Source organism: Chelonoidis abingdonii, chromosome 1 (assembly GCF_003597395.2).
Source record: "Chelonoidis abingdonii isolate Lonesome George chromosome 1, CheloAbing_2.0, whole genome shotgun sequence".
NCBI classification, from domain to species: Eukaryota; Metazoa; Chordata; order Testudines; family Testudinidae; genus Chelonoidis; species Chelonoidis abingdonii.
Window position 1 is genome coordinate 48,584,100 of NC_133769.1, and position 16,621 is coordinate 48,600,720.

The 16,621-nt window shown below is 39.0% G+C and overlaps 1 protein-coding gene across 5 annotated transcripts in view; it reads left to right on the plus strand.

Annotated features, from left to right (window-relative positions):
• The window catches only part of ANKRD26 (ankyrin repeat domain containing 26), a 190,418-nt gene that overhangs the window by 106,181 nt on the left and 67,616 nt on the right, over positions 1 to 16,621 (plus strand). For all 5 annotated transcript variants that reach the window (XM_032786496.2, XM_075065465.1, XM_032786497.2 and 2 more), the window contains 4 exons: positions 2,235 to 2,418; positions 6,242 to 6,388; positions 7,996 to 8,949; positions 13,356 to 13,508. In XM_032786496.2, the coding sequence (XP_032642387.1) occupies positions 2,235 to 2,418; positions 6,242 to 6,388; positions 7,996 to 8,949; positions 13,356 to 13,508 (1,438 nt within the window). The remainder of the gene's footprint in view (positions 1 to 2,234; positions 2,419 to 6,241; positions 6,389 to 7,995; positions 8,950 to 13,355; positions 13,509 to 16,621) is intronic.

A 16,621-nucleotide genomic window follows, 5' to 3' on the forward strand; every position in this document is an offset into this window, starting at 1 on the left:
GTCTGCTATAGAGTGGCCAGGGAGGTGAAGTGTTCCAACACCACGGTGCAATAAGTAATGGTCACATTAACACCATTACCGACAAACCTGAGACTGCTATGCCTACCTTATGCCTCCAGTTCCGTCCGGCATACACGATCCATTGTCTACAGCCAAGCATGAGTACAACCGCATCTGCTCTTAACCCGCAGACAGAGACCAACACTACAAAATCCACCAAGCAATTCTCAAGCTACATACCCGCACGAGGAAATAAGGAACTACAGATCAGACTAGACAGGAAGCCTCTAGCGAAGACAAACCAAGAAAGAACCAACAGGACTCCACTGGCCATCCACATACAGCCCCCAGCTAAAACCTCCAACGCATATCAGGGATCTACAACCCATCCTGGACAATGATCCCACACTTCACAGCCTTGGGTGGCAGGCCAGTCCTTGCCCACAGCCAACTGCCAACCTGAACGTATTCTCACCAGTAACTGACACTGCACCATAGTAACTCTAGCTCAGGAACAATCCATGCAACAAACCTTTGATCAACTCTCCCACATATCTACACCACGACACCATCACAGGATCTAACCTGATCAGCCGACCATCAGGTCATTCACCTCACGTCCCCAATGTATATACGCCATCAATGCCAGCAATGCCCTCTGCTATGTACATCGGCGAGGGACAGTCTCTACGGAAAAGGATAATGGACAAATCAGATATTAGGAATGGATACACGTGTAGGAGTAACACTTCAACCCCTGCCACGGCTATAGCAGACCTCATGTGGCCATCCTGTGAAAAAAATTCAGGAACTAGACTTCAAAGAGAAACTGCTGAGCTTCAGTTCATCTGCAAATTGACACATCAGCTCAGGATTAAACAAAGACTGTGAATGGCTTGTCAACTACAAAACAGTTTCTCTCCCTGTTTTCACACCTTCAACTGCATAGAAAGGGCCTCATTCCCTGATTGAACTAACCTTGTTATCTCTAGCTTGCTTGCATATATATACCTACCTCTGGAAATTTCCACTACATGCATCTGACGAAGTGGGTATTCACCCACGAAAGCTCATGCTCTAAAACGTCTGTTAGTCTATAAGGTGCCACAGGATTCTTTGCTGCTTTTATGTATTAGTAGTTACAAATACTTGGAAAATCTTTAGCACGATTTTAAAGCAACCATTTCCTCATATACAGTAAGATTTTTCCTGTTGTCTAATGATTTGTGATATTGGTTAAAATATCTAAAAAGTCACCCAATATTCAAATGCTTTATTATTCACGTCATGGAACAAGGAAACATACCATGGATTTTTTTTTTCATTGTTCACTGTCTCTATACTTATAGATAATTGGATTCAGTTATCAGAAAAGAATAAAAATAAAATTGCTAAACTCTCCTCAAGGCCTTCATTCTCTGTTTACCTACAAATTAAACAGGGGTAGGCAACCTATGGCACATGTGCCAAAGGCGGCACGCGAGCTGATTTTCAGTGGCACTCATACTGTCCGAGTCCTGGCCACCGATCTTCGATACATTGAACGCTACCCGCCGATGAGATGGGCAGTATAGACGTATCCTTAGTTTACTGGTAGTATTACTATACTTACTATTTGGAACTTCTCGTGAGTATTACAGGTTCAGAGTAAAGATATTTAAGGCAGCTGCCAAGTTTTACCTTACTTAGATTGTGGGCCATATCTTCAACTATAGTAAAGTGTCATAGCTCCACTGATTCACACTAGCTTGAGAATCTGGCCATATGTTTTGTTTCTAAGTTAATTGCTCTGTTTTAATATGCTTTGTTCCATATTATTAGTAGAACGACTCAACATTTTGGATAGTACCTTTTTGGAAGGGGCCAGGGAGAATCCCTTCCTTTCTCATCTCTGTGGTTTGGGATAAGATATAGGATTAGTTTGTTATAAAGCTTACACACTGGTGAATTTCTGTGTTATGTGTCTTCATCAAAACTTTTGTATAGCTGGCACCTCTGAATGAGGTTACAGTTTGCTTTAAAAGTCAGTTTAAGAGTCACAAGATAAGAATTGAAGGTGGCTGGGATTTTAAAAATGTGCTTCTTCTGTTTGTTTGTTCTTCAAGCTACATACTGTGCAATATTTCTCTTTACCAAATTGTTAAGTGGGCTGAAATATCAACAGTTGAAATTCATGATGGGTGCAAGCATGTTCCAGGGTTTTGGTTTTAAAATAATGTTGTGTTAAATACCAGGTTTACTTTGAAACAAGAAGAAGAAAGGAGAATGAGTACAGAAATGCTATATGAAAAAAACAGAGAACTGCTTAGAAAGAAAGAAGATCAGTACTGTAAAGAGATGGAGGAGAAACAACAGCTTGAGCTAACCCAAAGGAGTCTAGAAATGGAGTTGAGAACACTGAGAAATCACTTGAAACAGGTTATTATTTATTAAATCTTAAGATATGTAGTTCAACACAATTTTCTTATATATGTTACTTCCCATTTGTTTTAATTCAGATGTGCTCTTCTAATATGTTTTAAGAAATGAGTTTTAAAATGTAACGTCAAACATTTACAATGGTAGTATATAATTCATGCTCATGAAACTATGATTCTCTTTCAAGGGCTGGCTGTGCAGATTCCAGCACCCATTCTGAGAATGCATATGCTACTATGCTGCTTCTACAGATCTTCTCCATGTTATTTTTTTAATTTTTCTCACACCAATCATATTGTTAATTGAATATAGGCATAAAAGGGACTGTAGTCCCAGCAGCCCTCAGTTTCTGTTATCTGACAAGAATCCTGATCTGTGGGGAGGCTTATTCAGACCCCTAGTGGTCACTGCTTTCCAGATGCTATTGAGCTTGTGGTACTAAGGCATGTTCAAAAATGTGGATATGCCAGGGTGGTATACTCGAAGAACTTCTTAATCTTATCGACTCTCTAAAGTGAAGAAGATAAATATCTGATAATTGTTCTGTTTTGATTCTTGACAACAATATTTGTCATTTCATTCTGCTTCATTGATTTTAGAGGAATGACAAATGTGTATCTTGTTTCTTTGTAACCTTATGATTGAGAACAAACAAGAAATTCAGTTATAAAGATAGGCAGGTGTGGAGAAATTTTTAGTGACATCATAATTAGCCATGAAAGCAAAGCTCTAGTGTTTTGTGATGTCAGATGAACACAGCAAGAGAGACAGATGCAGATATGGATCTATCATTATTTATAGTATTTCCATATTTTTATTTTTCCATAATAAATTGATTACAAATTTGTAAAATTAAGTAGAACAACATGTTAGCTTACTGATTTTATTTTAAATTTGCCATATTTGCCTGTTTGAGTTCAATTTTAAGAATAGTTAAAATACCTGCCTATTTTTAGAGCTTATGAAATAGACATAGAGCTTATGAACAAACATCAAGAAATTAAGGAAGGTTTTTGTCTCACTTCAGGACACTCTGTTAAGTTCCCCGGGCCTTATATTTTCTTTTATAATTTTTTCCTGGGATCCCATTATCTCCAGCTTAATATTTTGTTTTGGAATTTGGAAGAGAAGATCTTTAACAAGCTGAAAAAAATGTGGATTTAAGAAATATTTGTGAAGACTGCTGTTGTGTTGCTCGAAAGTGGATATTCTCAGAGGTTAGAGTGCTAGGAAATTTCCTTTTGACTTCTGTCTGTGTGGATTATAGCAAGTGGTCTGGCAGATCTAGAATTAATAGAATGAAGAAAGTTATTCAGCCTCATCAGGAGCCCATTTCTTCTTTCTCTAGTCCTCCTCTTAGAGGCTGTGTTGCCTTTACTCCTTTATGTAGAGCACATGTCCCCAGCAGATTTGAAAGCAGATTTCCTTCCCCTCTTCTATCATTTTCTATTCCTCCTGTGAGAGAGAACTCTCGTAAAGGGATTGCTTTTCCTTCAACTACATTAGACCTGGGGTTCAAGAGGAAAACACCTCAGGAAATACGAGGCCTTGTGAATACTGTTTGAAAAATGGTAAGAATTTTGTGTCCTTTGGTGATGTCCTAGCTGTGAGAACTGTATGTGTTATTTATAGAGCCCTGCAAATCTGCAGATATCCACTTTATATCCGCAGACCATGTTTGCAGATCATGGGTTGATACAGACTCAAATTTTGTATCTCGGCAGAGCTCTAGTTATTTAGACTTTTAAAACGGAAGTAGGGTGTCCGTTCTTGTAAAATGATTCTTTATTCAATACCAAACACTGGAAAATTCATTTACCCTTATTTGATATTACCCTTATTTGGATATTCACCCACAAAAGCTCATGCTCCAATACGTCTGTTAGTCTATAAGGTGCCACAGGACTCTTTGCTGCTTTTACAGATCCAGACTAACACGGCTACCCCTCTGATAGGTGATACTAGGTGATCAAATTGTTTAATTGTAGATTCATTACATTTTGAGTACCACATTAGTTTTCCATCAAAAGTAACCTGCTCATCAGAGATGACTGGAGGTTTTTTGTTAGAGCTTTAGAAATAGTCTAAAATTGTCCAATTAGTTCAGCTTAAGAAGTAAGTGACAAAGAATATTGAGAATATCACCTTAAGTTGAAAAGATCATTTGATTTATTTTTGTCTTATTTTCAGAAAACATGCACAGAATTTTTGCACATTTCTGACTTGCATTTCAGTGTCAGTCTTCACTTAATGTTGACAGATTTTTTTTTTTTAAAAAGCAAAATGTCAAAGCTATGAATTCGTGGTCTCTGTTCCTGAGAAATAGTTTTTATTGGGCTTGTATAGTTAGTTGATACTTAATGAGGCACTGACTTTATAAAATAAGAATAATGATTTCTGTAGTAAAGGATTGAGTATTTCAAATATGGTTATTAAGCTATTGAAACACTCATACTGTATTTATGAGGTGTGTACCATTCAACTGTCTGCACATGATCTCATGGATCTTTTCACTAGGCTTGACCTACTTATAACCTTCAGTGTTGAAATGTATTTAACATTAAGGCTTTTTTACCATTGAGCATTCTTAAAATCAGCCTGCATATCAACTTATCCTCAAAACATGATAGCAATTTCCCATTGTGACTTTTAGGCCTTGTCTTCTCTAGAGAAACTTACTATGGTAAGAATAGCATGGTCTTCTTACTACACTTGTAGATCACATCCTATTCTTACACCTGCGAGATCCAAATTGTTTTCATTGGTACCAACTACCATTTCGATTAGACTTGCTTTCAGTAGGAATAAATACTAGGTTAGTCTGAACAATTTCAGCTTCTACAGGTTTAGTGCAAATGTGGATGGAACTAGAATGCTTCAGAATAAAATGGTTCAGGTGGTCTTTTTGTTACTGTCCCACATGGCATCATCAGTATTTTGAAATCTCCCAGAATTAATTGCTTCTGGAAGCTGTGCTGGGAACTGTATGATCAGTACACAAAGGACACCTGAAATGGTTTAGAACAGACTTTGTGGATGTTGCAAAAACTGCAACACTTCAGGACACCGGTAAGCATGGCTAGTATGGACACACTGAACTGTTTGTACAACAATTTGACAAAGTCTTGGATTGAGCACAAGTATATAAATTCCGTTTCAGCGAAGCACTGAAGTCCTGTTCTGCACAGCATTTAAGCATGTGCTTAACTTTAAGCACATACCTAAGTTCTATTAAAGTCAAGATGCTATACGTTTCTGAGGTTTAATGTCTTAACTAAATTTTGCTGTACATTACTGTGCGGTGATATTAAGAACCTGACTTTTAGCTAGGTCTCAGTTAAGGCTTTGAGATTGCAAATGCAATTACTTGTGTATTTTCTGTGGCAATCAGGAGTTTAGTCAGCAATTGCAGTAACTACTGCAGGTCCAGTAATTGTATTTGCAACTTTAAGCCCATAATTTGGGGACATATTTTTGAAAGTTTAGAGCTATGTTTACTTGTGGCTACTTTCATCTTTGAAAGAAAAGTTTATTACAAAAATGTTTTTTTTTAATGTTTGGGGTGATCTAAATGTTGGACGTTTTTTTCAGTTGACTGTTAAAACTAGATCAGGTAAAGAATATTAAATGCTGTCTTTTCAAGATAGACTTCCATCCTATATGCATCCTAAGGAAGCAGACATAGCTGAAAGAAGTGTTCTTTAGGCAAATGTACAGAACCTCTTCATATATAGGTGAGGAAGCCATGATTAAAAAAACAATTATTACTATATCTAGTATATTTTTCCAATATTAAAATGTTTAAAATATGTTTTTGTGTTAGGTTGAAGAAGAACGTAATGAAACCCAGAGACAGCTCTCTCAAGAACAGAGTGCCAGAGCTCTACAAGAGAGTATTTTGAACAATCATCTTTGGAAACAGAAAGAAATAGAAGAAGAGAATAAAATAACAGTAGCTAAAAGTTCAGAAGTAAGCAGTGTTCTGTCCAGTTCAAGTAAACTTACACACAGGGGTGGCTCCAGGCCCCAGCACGCCAAGCGCATGCTTGGGGCGGCAAGCCGCAGGGGGTGCTCTGCTGGTCGGCACGAGGACGGCAGGCAGGCTGCCTTCGATGGCATGCCTGCGGAGGGTCCGCTGATCCCACGGCTTCAGCGGACCTCCCGAAGGCGGCCTGCCTGCCGTGCTTGGGGCGGCAAAATGCCTAGAGCCGCCCCTGCTTACATAGTGTTCATTATTAAGTGTAAACAAAGGATGTTTTGCTAATTGTGTTGACTTAAAATGCCGTCCTTTGCCAGAATATTTACAATATATAAAAGTAATATAGTTTTGTAAACATTGCTATCTTTGTTTCACTTTCAGATTTAAAACTGGTATGCTGTGGATGGCAGTATCCACCAAATACTCTTAGAAAATTTATAAAGTAAAAATGACTTTTCTCAACTTCAGTCATCTGCTTATTTTTCTAACATTATTCTGAAGTGTTTTCTGTTGTTTTTTTAAATTACTTTAAACTTCTGCTAGCAGTGCAGAGCCAATGAAGTTGAGGGAGATTGATCTGGATCCTTTTCTGGCTCAGATACAATCATATACTAGATAACAAAGTTTCCATTTGAGTTCCTTACTAGTAGCAGTGAGGGACAAAGCAGAATGAACACATCTATTAAAAATAGCTATTTATTTGTAAACTGAGCAAATTTGGTAAATAAGCCACTTTTGAGAGTGTATCTTCATCTTCAAAGTAATGTGATTACATTTAACATGCCTGAGCTTGACACAGTGAGAAGCTGTTTGTCAGGAGCACTCCAACTTTTGGTCATAATTCTTCCTCATCACACTACCCAAAATTCTCGGTACAGTGGATGAATTATCCCTTTCCAGAGCAAAAGAGATTACATATATACATCTCCTATTTGATTATTATCTAAGTACATTATGCTGTTTGGATGATTGGAAGACTACGTACCTAAGCTTCAGTAATATGGGAAAAAAGAGAGAGGGAAGGAAAACGAAGTATACATGGAAAAACCACACTTTAATGCCAAGATAATGTATAAAGTTTAAAGATATAGTATATATATTCAAACAGAAGTCAGAGAAGGAGATAATAAATTGGGAAGTAAAAACAATGAATCAGGAGAGCTTGGTTCTGTTGCTGATTCTGCAAATTGGATAACAAGCCTAAACCACAATTTTAAAGGAATATAAAGACACACCCATATACACTAAAGCGTACATGTACTCAGTAACACTGTAATATATTTTAAAGGCTTTAGATTTAAAATATTTAAAGAGTTCGTTTATATTATTGTTGATACAAAAAAGACACTTGAATGTGGCTTACTGATTTGCTTCCTGAATAGTATCTTACAGTTCCAGTGAGTTCATCCACTAAAAGGTAATGTGGGTTCAGAGCCTTTTCAGCCAATTAGATTGTAGTTTATAAAGCTATTTTAAGTAAGTTAAGGTTGATTATTAGAAAACATCAAAATGCATGTTTGTTCTCAGTATTTTGAAATTTAACTCCTCTCCCTTCCTTCCCCCCTCTCACCTCTGTTTATATGTTCTCAATTACTCAGGTACCTGATAATCAGAGAGAAAAGGATCTGTTACACAAAAATCAGATACTGCAAGATGAAATTGCTATACTAAGACTAGAGCTTGATCAAATAAGAATTCGGCACCAGGAGGAAGAAACCAAATATTTAGAAGAAAATGAGGTCTTGAAAGAAAAAAATGAAGATCTTAGGAAGGAGCTAAAACTCAATGAGGAGGCTTTGACACAAACAGTTTTTCAGTACAATGGACAGCTGAATGTATTAAAGACAGAATCTGCAATGTTAACTTCCAAAATAGAGCATGCAAAAGAAAATAAAGATAGACTGGAGACAGAGATGGAATCATTCCGTTCCCGTTTGAACTCTGCTGTTCAAGAACTTGAATGCTGTCGGAAATCAAAAAGTGATGTTGAGCAAACACTACAAAGAGAGCGTGATGAATGGCTTCGTCTGCAAGACAAGCTCAATCATGACCTGTCCAATCTGCGAGACACCAATAATATCTTGTCTCAACAGCTTAGTAAAGTCGAAACTAAAGCTAACAGTCTAGAAAATGAACTTCACCATGTAACACATACACTTAGAGAAAAAACTTTGCTTTTAGAAAGTACTCAAAGAGATCTAAGTCATGCACAATGTCAGGCAAAGGAACTTGATCATGCTCGACAAATTGAGAAGGATCAATTGAGCAAATATATTGTAAAACAGGAATCTATGCAAGAACGATTGGCACAGCTCCAAAGTGAAAACGTCTTACTCCGGCAGCAATTGGAAGATATGCAAAACAAGGGAATCATCAAAGAAAAAGTAGTGAGTGATGTCCAAGACAGATTTAGTGATATATTCAGTAAACTTAGAGCTGATACTGAAAAGCAAGTTCATATGATGGAAGAGAGAAATAAGGAATTAATCACAAAATGTAATAATTTAAGGGAGCAAGTCTTTAAATACGAAACAGAGAAAGTAGAAAGAGAGGTAAGTGTAAAAATTTCAAACAGTGATTTGAGTTTTACCATTTATTCACTGAAGGTCTCATAACAAAGTTTAAAATTTTCCCTTGTAAAATTTTGAAATACACCGGCTGGAAAAATAACTGTGTAATTTACTTACAGGGGAATGCACTTATCTGTTTCGTACTTGGAATAGTAATAGCTTGTGGCAAATAAATCCTATCTCTGCTTTCCCTCACCTATGTATTCTGCTCAGAAGATTTGAGCAATGACTTCCAAATTCAGACTATTCAAGGATAAACCACTTTGTCTACAAGTGTGATCTTATAAACAGGTTTCCGTCAGGGCTCAACCCTCTCTGGGGAGGAGGGGAGCCACACCGGCCTCGCTGTTGTCTAAGGGTCCGATCCTCGGACCCGCGGTCCTACCCCAGGAAGTCTGTCCCTGTGAAGAGGATCCTGTAGCGGCAAAGTCAGAAGGGGCCCAGCCCTTGGTTCGGGCGGGGCACCAAACACAGTTACAATAGTATAATCGGCTCTGGCCCTTTGGGGCAGGGCAGAGCAGTGGCAAAGTCAAAAGGGGCCCAGCCCTTGGTTCGGGCGGGGCACCAAACTCAGTTACAGCAGTATAATCGGCTCTGGCCCTTTGGGGCAGGGCAGAGCAGTGGCAGAGTCAAAAGGGGCCCAGCCTTAGTTCAGGCGGTCGGCACCAAACACAGTTGCAATAGTAAATCGGCCTGCCTTTCAGAGAGCAGGGCTTCTGCAAAGGCCCGACTCTTTTTCGTTCGGGCGGGGCACCAAACAGTTGCAATAGTATAATCGCCTGGGCAGAGCAGTTGCAGAGTTTTAAGGGCCCAGCCCTTTGGTGGCACAACACCTTACAGCAGTGAATCAAATGGCTCCTTAGGCTGGGGAGAGGGGGATTCTTGCACCCGCGCGTGTGGAGGAGGACGCGCCCACCCTCTCTGCCACCCCCGCTAACGGTGGTCAGTGGGGATCCTGACCGAAACACACTGACATAGGCAGGGGTAGCTCTGCAGCCTGACTGGAGTCAGCTGCCCCCGGGCTACTTCCTACATCCCCCTCTGTTCCTACCTGGTCCGGGGTCTCAGTTTCGGGGACGTCCAGAACCATCGGTTCCTCCCAGTCCGGGCTGGGCGGCAGGTCCGGTAGTACCTCTGGAAATGCGGCCTAGGCCTGGTCTGTGGACTCCTCAGGGCCGTAGTAGGGACGGGGAAGCTCTGGCAGCTCCTCGTCGTAGCGACTGCGGGGAAACTCTGGTAGCTCCTCGTCGTAGCAATCGCGGGGAAGCTCTGGCGGCACCGGGCCCCGGCCTCCGGCCTCAGCAGTCTCCCAGTTACAGGCGTCAGCAGGCACGTCTGCTCCTGACGGCGGCGGAGACTCAACTGAAGGCTGGGGCCCGGCTTTTATTCTTCCGGGTCTCTGCCTGACCCTCTGAGGGGCGGGACTTCCGCCCAGCGGTCACGCCCCTGGGGTGATCGACGGGGCTCAACCCTCCCTGGGGAGGAGGGGAGCCACACCGCCTCCTTACAGATCTCCTTTCAGTTTCTACCTAGTGGTATTTGTGCATCATGGAATGGAAGTTAAAACTTTACAAACAGTGTAAGAGATTCCAGATAGCATTAGACTGGAGTGGCATGGAACAAAGGAAAGCCACAGAGGCAAAAGATTAGAAGAGAGGAAGTGGGAAATAAGTGAGGCACTAGGACTGTGATAAATGAAGGGGATGGGGTGGGAGATAGCTCCATTTTACGGATACCTAGCCAGCCAGTACCTATAAAGTCACTCTTAGTAGCTGTTCTCTAAGTGCTTTACCTGTAAAGGGTTAAAAAGTCTCTCTGTTATGCATAGGTAAAAGGAAGCGAATGGGCACCTGGTCAAAAGAGCCAATGTGGGAAAGCTAGAACTTTTATAAAATTGAAACAAGACTGCCTTTTTGTCTGTCTGTCTGTTGTTCTTGGGGAGAGGCAGTTATGCTGTGAGAAGCTTGGGCCAGGTATAAAAATCATCAGTATCATACCTAGAAACTACTCATCTAAAACCCCAGATATGTAAGTAGATCAGGAAATGTCTAGGAAGACGCGATTAAGTTTATCCCTTTTATTTCTTTATGGCTTGTGGACTTCACTGTGCTAACCCCAGATGCTTTTGTTTTGCTTGTAACCTTTAAGCTGGACTTCAGGTAACCTATTCTTGATGCTTAATCCTTGTAGTTGTTTTTTTTTAATCTAGCAAAAGCCTAAATTCCCAGATGTATTTTCGTTTCTTTTTTATTAATAAAATGTATCTTTTTCAAGGACATAATTGGATTTTTGTGTCCTAAGAGGTTTGTGCACGTGTTGTTTAATTAGCTGCTGGCAACAGCTAAAGGTGAAAGGGCTTGAGGGTACCCCAAACTAAGGAGTTCCCAAGTGCGCCTTCCTGGGCTCTCAAAGGGGTTCTGCACTTGGGTGGTGGCAGCATCTACCCATCCAAGGTCAGAGAAAAGCTGTAACCTTGGGAGTTTAATAGAAACCTGGAGTGGCAAGTAATAATTTTTAGAGTCTTTCGGGCCCCACCTTCTGCACTCAAAGTGCCAGAGTGGGGAATCAGCCTTGGCAAGGACAAAGAAGAATATTGGAGAAAACCAAGAAAAGCAACAGATTAAGAAAGGGACGCTGAATACAAGGGAGAGTAAACTAGATTTGGGCATGGGTAGAAATCAATTGAAGAATCCTTGGGAAGAGTGGACAATTGGTAGGAAACAGCTAAGTGGAGAAGAGCTGGCCATTTGAAATCTAGTCACCACCTTCAAAAGTGAGCTAGTTTTAGGTACTACAATTGCTCCAAGCTTCCCCTGCTGCGTTTTATGCTTTTCAGTGAGATTTAAGCATGCTTTTGCTCCTTTGTTGCTATATGAAAGACTGCACACAAAAATGGAAAGTGAGTAAGTGATTGAAAATGAAAACAGCTAGAACCGAACTATAGATAAAGTGCTTGCAACTACACAAGAGTGAAAATCACCTCTGTGCAGAGGCCAGCACAAGTGTATATATCTCTGAGATCCCATTTAAGCCCTTTGAACTGAAATTTACAGGATGCATAGGCCATGTGCTAGCCATCTGCAGTGGGGTGAACTACACCCAAAGTAAACAAACAAGCCTGCAGGGAACTATTTTTTCCCTGTAATCTCTTTCTGTTGTAGTATTTTTATGTGCTACTTGTAAGGACATTAGATACAAAATTTTCAGATTTTATGATTTTTAAGTTGTAAATGTTCTTTCAGACATTTTCTCCCGTCCCCTGTCTTTTTGAAAATAAACCCTGAATGTCAGCAATTCTTAGGTAGATCTCTGCCTTAAGTTTAATGTTGCTGGGAAATTACTGATACTCTGAAATTGCATTTACCTTTATGTATTATGGTTCCAGAAACTCTGAGAAGGTTAGATATGTTAAGGTGTTGAAGGCCTACCTAATGACTAATTTATCGAGGTTACTTTAAAGAAGAAAAAAAGAATTTGTAGCAGGGCTGTCAGCCACTTTTTCCCGGAGTCTTTTTTGTAGGTCTTAAATGCTAATAAGTTAAAATAATAGATTCCATCAGGAGATGCTAAAAATAACCGAAGCTATCCAGATTTTAAGTACAATATGTCAGCAGAGAGGGCGGTTTTGTTCTAAAATAAGATGCTGGAAAATCAGAGAGGATTTTGATATGCCACATACTTTTTTATGGGAACCTCAAGAGGATTTGAAAATTTGGGGCTTTTTTCTTTAGTGGAGTGGGAAACCTAGAAAAAAGGATATTAGAGGGGTTGTGAATATGAAGCAGTGACTTATGTTTTTGATAACCAGAGTGGTCGCTGATTGCTCTGAACACTTTTGAACAATCTCAGTGTCCTGGTAAGGAAGATAATAAAGATTGGCATCTAGTTTAAAAAAATAAAGTAAGTCTTAAATGTCCAAACTATACACTCAATGAGGCTGTGGCTTTTATGCCTAAATGGAGAAATCTGTATTCTGGTATATCTTAAAAAAATAAAACAAAACCAGACTTAAAAATGAAAACTCCCTGTAAAAGTCCTTTCCTACATCACTGGAATGACCAAGACCCTTTCTTTTTAAATGACCATGAGAAGATAGCACACATCCTAAACAGGCTAAAACATTTAACCTCTCTAGAAATGGCAATCCGAATTCATTGGCACCTGCTGTCCAACTGGCTTTGATTGACAGCGGTCAGGTGGGAAGGAGACTGCAGCTATTTAGGCACATCACTGGGAGACATGATTGTTTACTGTTTAGTGCTCTCCTGAATGGATTCGTTGAGATATATAACCTGACAAATCAAAAAATATATTTTAAGTCCTGATCTGGACGACTCATACTAATTTTTGTAGTCTTTATTAATACAAACTTGAAAATATTTCATTAGGGTACAGTAAGACAACTGCAGCAAGAACTTGCTGATGCTCTTAAAAAGCAATCAATGTCAGAAGCTTCACTTGAAGTTACAACACGTTATCGCAACGACCTGGAAGATGACAAACTACGTTTGCAAAAGGAAATAGACAAGATTAAAACCAAGGTATACAAAGTCTATTAACTTCATATAGTAGTAAATCTGTAGTTGGTTCATTGATTTTACAAATAGTGAAAAAATGACATGGTCTGCTTATTTTGAGAATCATATCAAATACAGTTGTATTCATGAATTAATTGAATTTACTTTGTTATAAATGGCAAGATATTACAAAATATCACAATTCATGAAACTAAATGGAATCTTTCTACATAGGAGTCTATTTTAAAGATTTTGATAGCATGGCATTTCAAATACAAGTATATCTAGTGTCTTACTTTGTCACATAAAATTAGAAGCTGATTTCTGTTACTATTGTTTTACTGATGGTTTGTCACAACAGTTACCTTGTGGTTAAACTTCTACACTTACCTTTGACTTTAAAGTTATGAAGGGAGGGAGTCCCTTGTCTTCCAACAGTAGCTTTACTTTAAATATTATGGTCACGCTAAGGTCTTGAAGCAGGGTGAGGGAATGCAAAATTAGCCTTTTAAAATATTCGTTTTTTTCTTTAAATGTAAAGTAATTGAATAGTTTAATTGGGTTCTAGTTTATAACATGAGTTTTGCTTCTCTAAGCTTTCAAGAAAAATGTTCTGCATGATGTCAGCCCTCATTAGCTATAGATAAAAATAGTTGTTTCTCATTACTACATTTTTCTTCTAAACATTGCAGAAAGTCTAATCTCCTATCTTAGGCAGAACTGAGACAACATATTTTATTGGAAGTAGCATGTGCACTGGAAAGACTAAGGCATTTAATGTGAGACTATTAGGACAGATACCGTGCAAAACACAAGTTAAATAATTTTAACTAATCAATTAAACATACATTAATTTCTCATTAATTCATTGAATTTTGGAGCAGCAGCAGTTCTCCAACTAATCCGTTTTGAATACCTGCAAATAACTGATTCTGTCCTCCCTGCTCCTACAATGTATCAGTCCTCTCTTCTTGTTCCATTTCTCCTCTAACAATTAAATTTTCAGCCCCCTCCTACAAAGCATTTCATCCTCTCTGCTATTTCAAGCATTTTATTCTCTCTCCACCCTCTTTATTTTTAGGAAAACACGTAGCTCTTCACCCCTCCACTGAGGACTGAGGCAGGGAGCAGGAGCAAAAGCTCCCTTACTTTGTCCTTCCGCCTCAGGCTGTGGTGGTGTGGAATGAGGCAGGAGTGGAAGCTTGTCTCACATGTAGTTTCAATCCTTTTTGTCACCCTTCTAATCTTGGAAATGTAGGTAGAGCTGGAAGCCAGAAAGAGTTGCATATTGGTACAAAAATCTAGCTTCTCTCCAGCCAGTTCCAAAGACCTCTCTGCAGGTGAGGAGGAACAGGACAAGTGGTGGTAGGCGTTTTTTGAGATAGTAGGCTATTCCTTATGCACACGTTTGTAACGCTGATTAGCAGCCTTCCCCCAGGAGACAGGGAAATGTAGTTAACTATTCAAATGAGGGGTTTTGCCATAGAGCCTGAAAACTTTATTGTCTGCATTTGACATATCTGAAGACTTTGTGTTATCAGACTAGAATTTAAAAAGAAGATAAGTTTACAGAAAGCAAACTAAACATATTTATAGGATAGTGTTTACAAGGTTTAAGTGAATTGCCTTGACACAGGGTGCTACACTTGTTGAAATAATGCATCAAATCACAGTAACTGTAAGGTACACAATTTTATCAGTGATAAAACTTCTTGTGTATTATTTTGTGAAAATAATTTTGGTACCACTATGGAAACTTAATACAAGTCTTTTGCCAAATTGCCAGTCAAGCTTTATACAAATGAAATACTGTATGATTATCAAAACAGTTCAATCAAAAAAATTCTAAAGTTAGAAATTTAAATTGCTTTAACTGCTGAAATGTCAGTTCAATTTAAAATCATCTTCCCACATAATTCTAAGCTAAACTTATTCTTGAATGCTTAGAGAAGCAAAACTCATGTTGTAAAGTAGAACCCAATTAAACCTATTCCTCTTCTACACACACAACACCTACTAACGTCAAGTATGCACTTGATGATTCAAAACCACTTCTCATTTTTCTTATTATTCACCAGTACATATAACTAAGGGTAACTTGTAACTTTAATAATGGTTTACCTCTTACATTAGAAACAATAATTTCTTCAGTTCACACTTTCCTCTGTTATCTAAGGAGCTGCCCGTTTTGTGACATCACAAACCATGTGTTCTGAAAAATGTATAAGCTCCAGTTGCTGTATTCATTCTTTCTTTTTCAGCTATCATTTCACAGCACCTACATACAGTTTATATTTAGAGTAGTGCAATGAGTAGTTTTCATTGTCTCAGCACTTTAAACACTTATTGACTTAAAATTATTTCTAGGCATCTAAGATGCAACTTGTTATTGAGACACAATGACATTTAAGTAATTTACATTCTTTCACAACTGTGGTACATACCTGATAACAATTTGTCTTAGAGTAACTAAATCCTCACTTGGACAAAGAAGATGCATGTGAACGTCTTTTACTTAACATATTATCTAATTCAGAGGTTCTCAAACTGTGGTTTGGGACTCCAAAGTGGGTTGGGACCCCATTTTAATGGGGTCGCTGAGGCCGACTTGTACTTGCTGGGGCCCAAGGCAGCACTCAGGTTACAGGCCGCCTGGGGCTTCAGCTTTGGCCCCTGGCCTGTGGGGTGGGGGTTGGCTCCCCCTCCTGGAGAGGTGGGGCTTGGGTGGGCTCAGGCTTCTTGGAGTACTGTAGTACCTTCTTGGGGTACCGTAGTAATTTTTGTTGTCAGAAGGGCATCAAGGTGAAATGAAGTTTGAGAACCCCTGATCTAGTTTGTAGATAAATTCTTTAGCTCAGTTCAGTCTCTGACTTCTCCAGAAAAGTAGAAATATTGGATTATTACATCTATTTGTGCAACGGATAATTTTTGTAGTATTTTCTGCAACTAAGATTTTAGCTATCAATCTGTATACTTCATTTTTTTTAAAGTTAATTCATGTAACTCCTATTTTCTCTCTCATTGCTGCCATCCTCTCATCTTCATACCCTCAGTTTGTTTATTACACCAACATGCTCCATCTTGTTTCAACTAAAATCTTTTAAGCTCTTTGGGTGGGGACCATCTCTTTTTGTGGT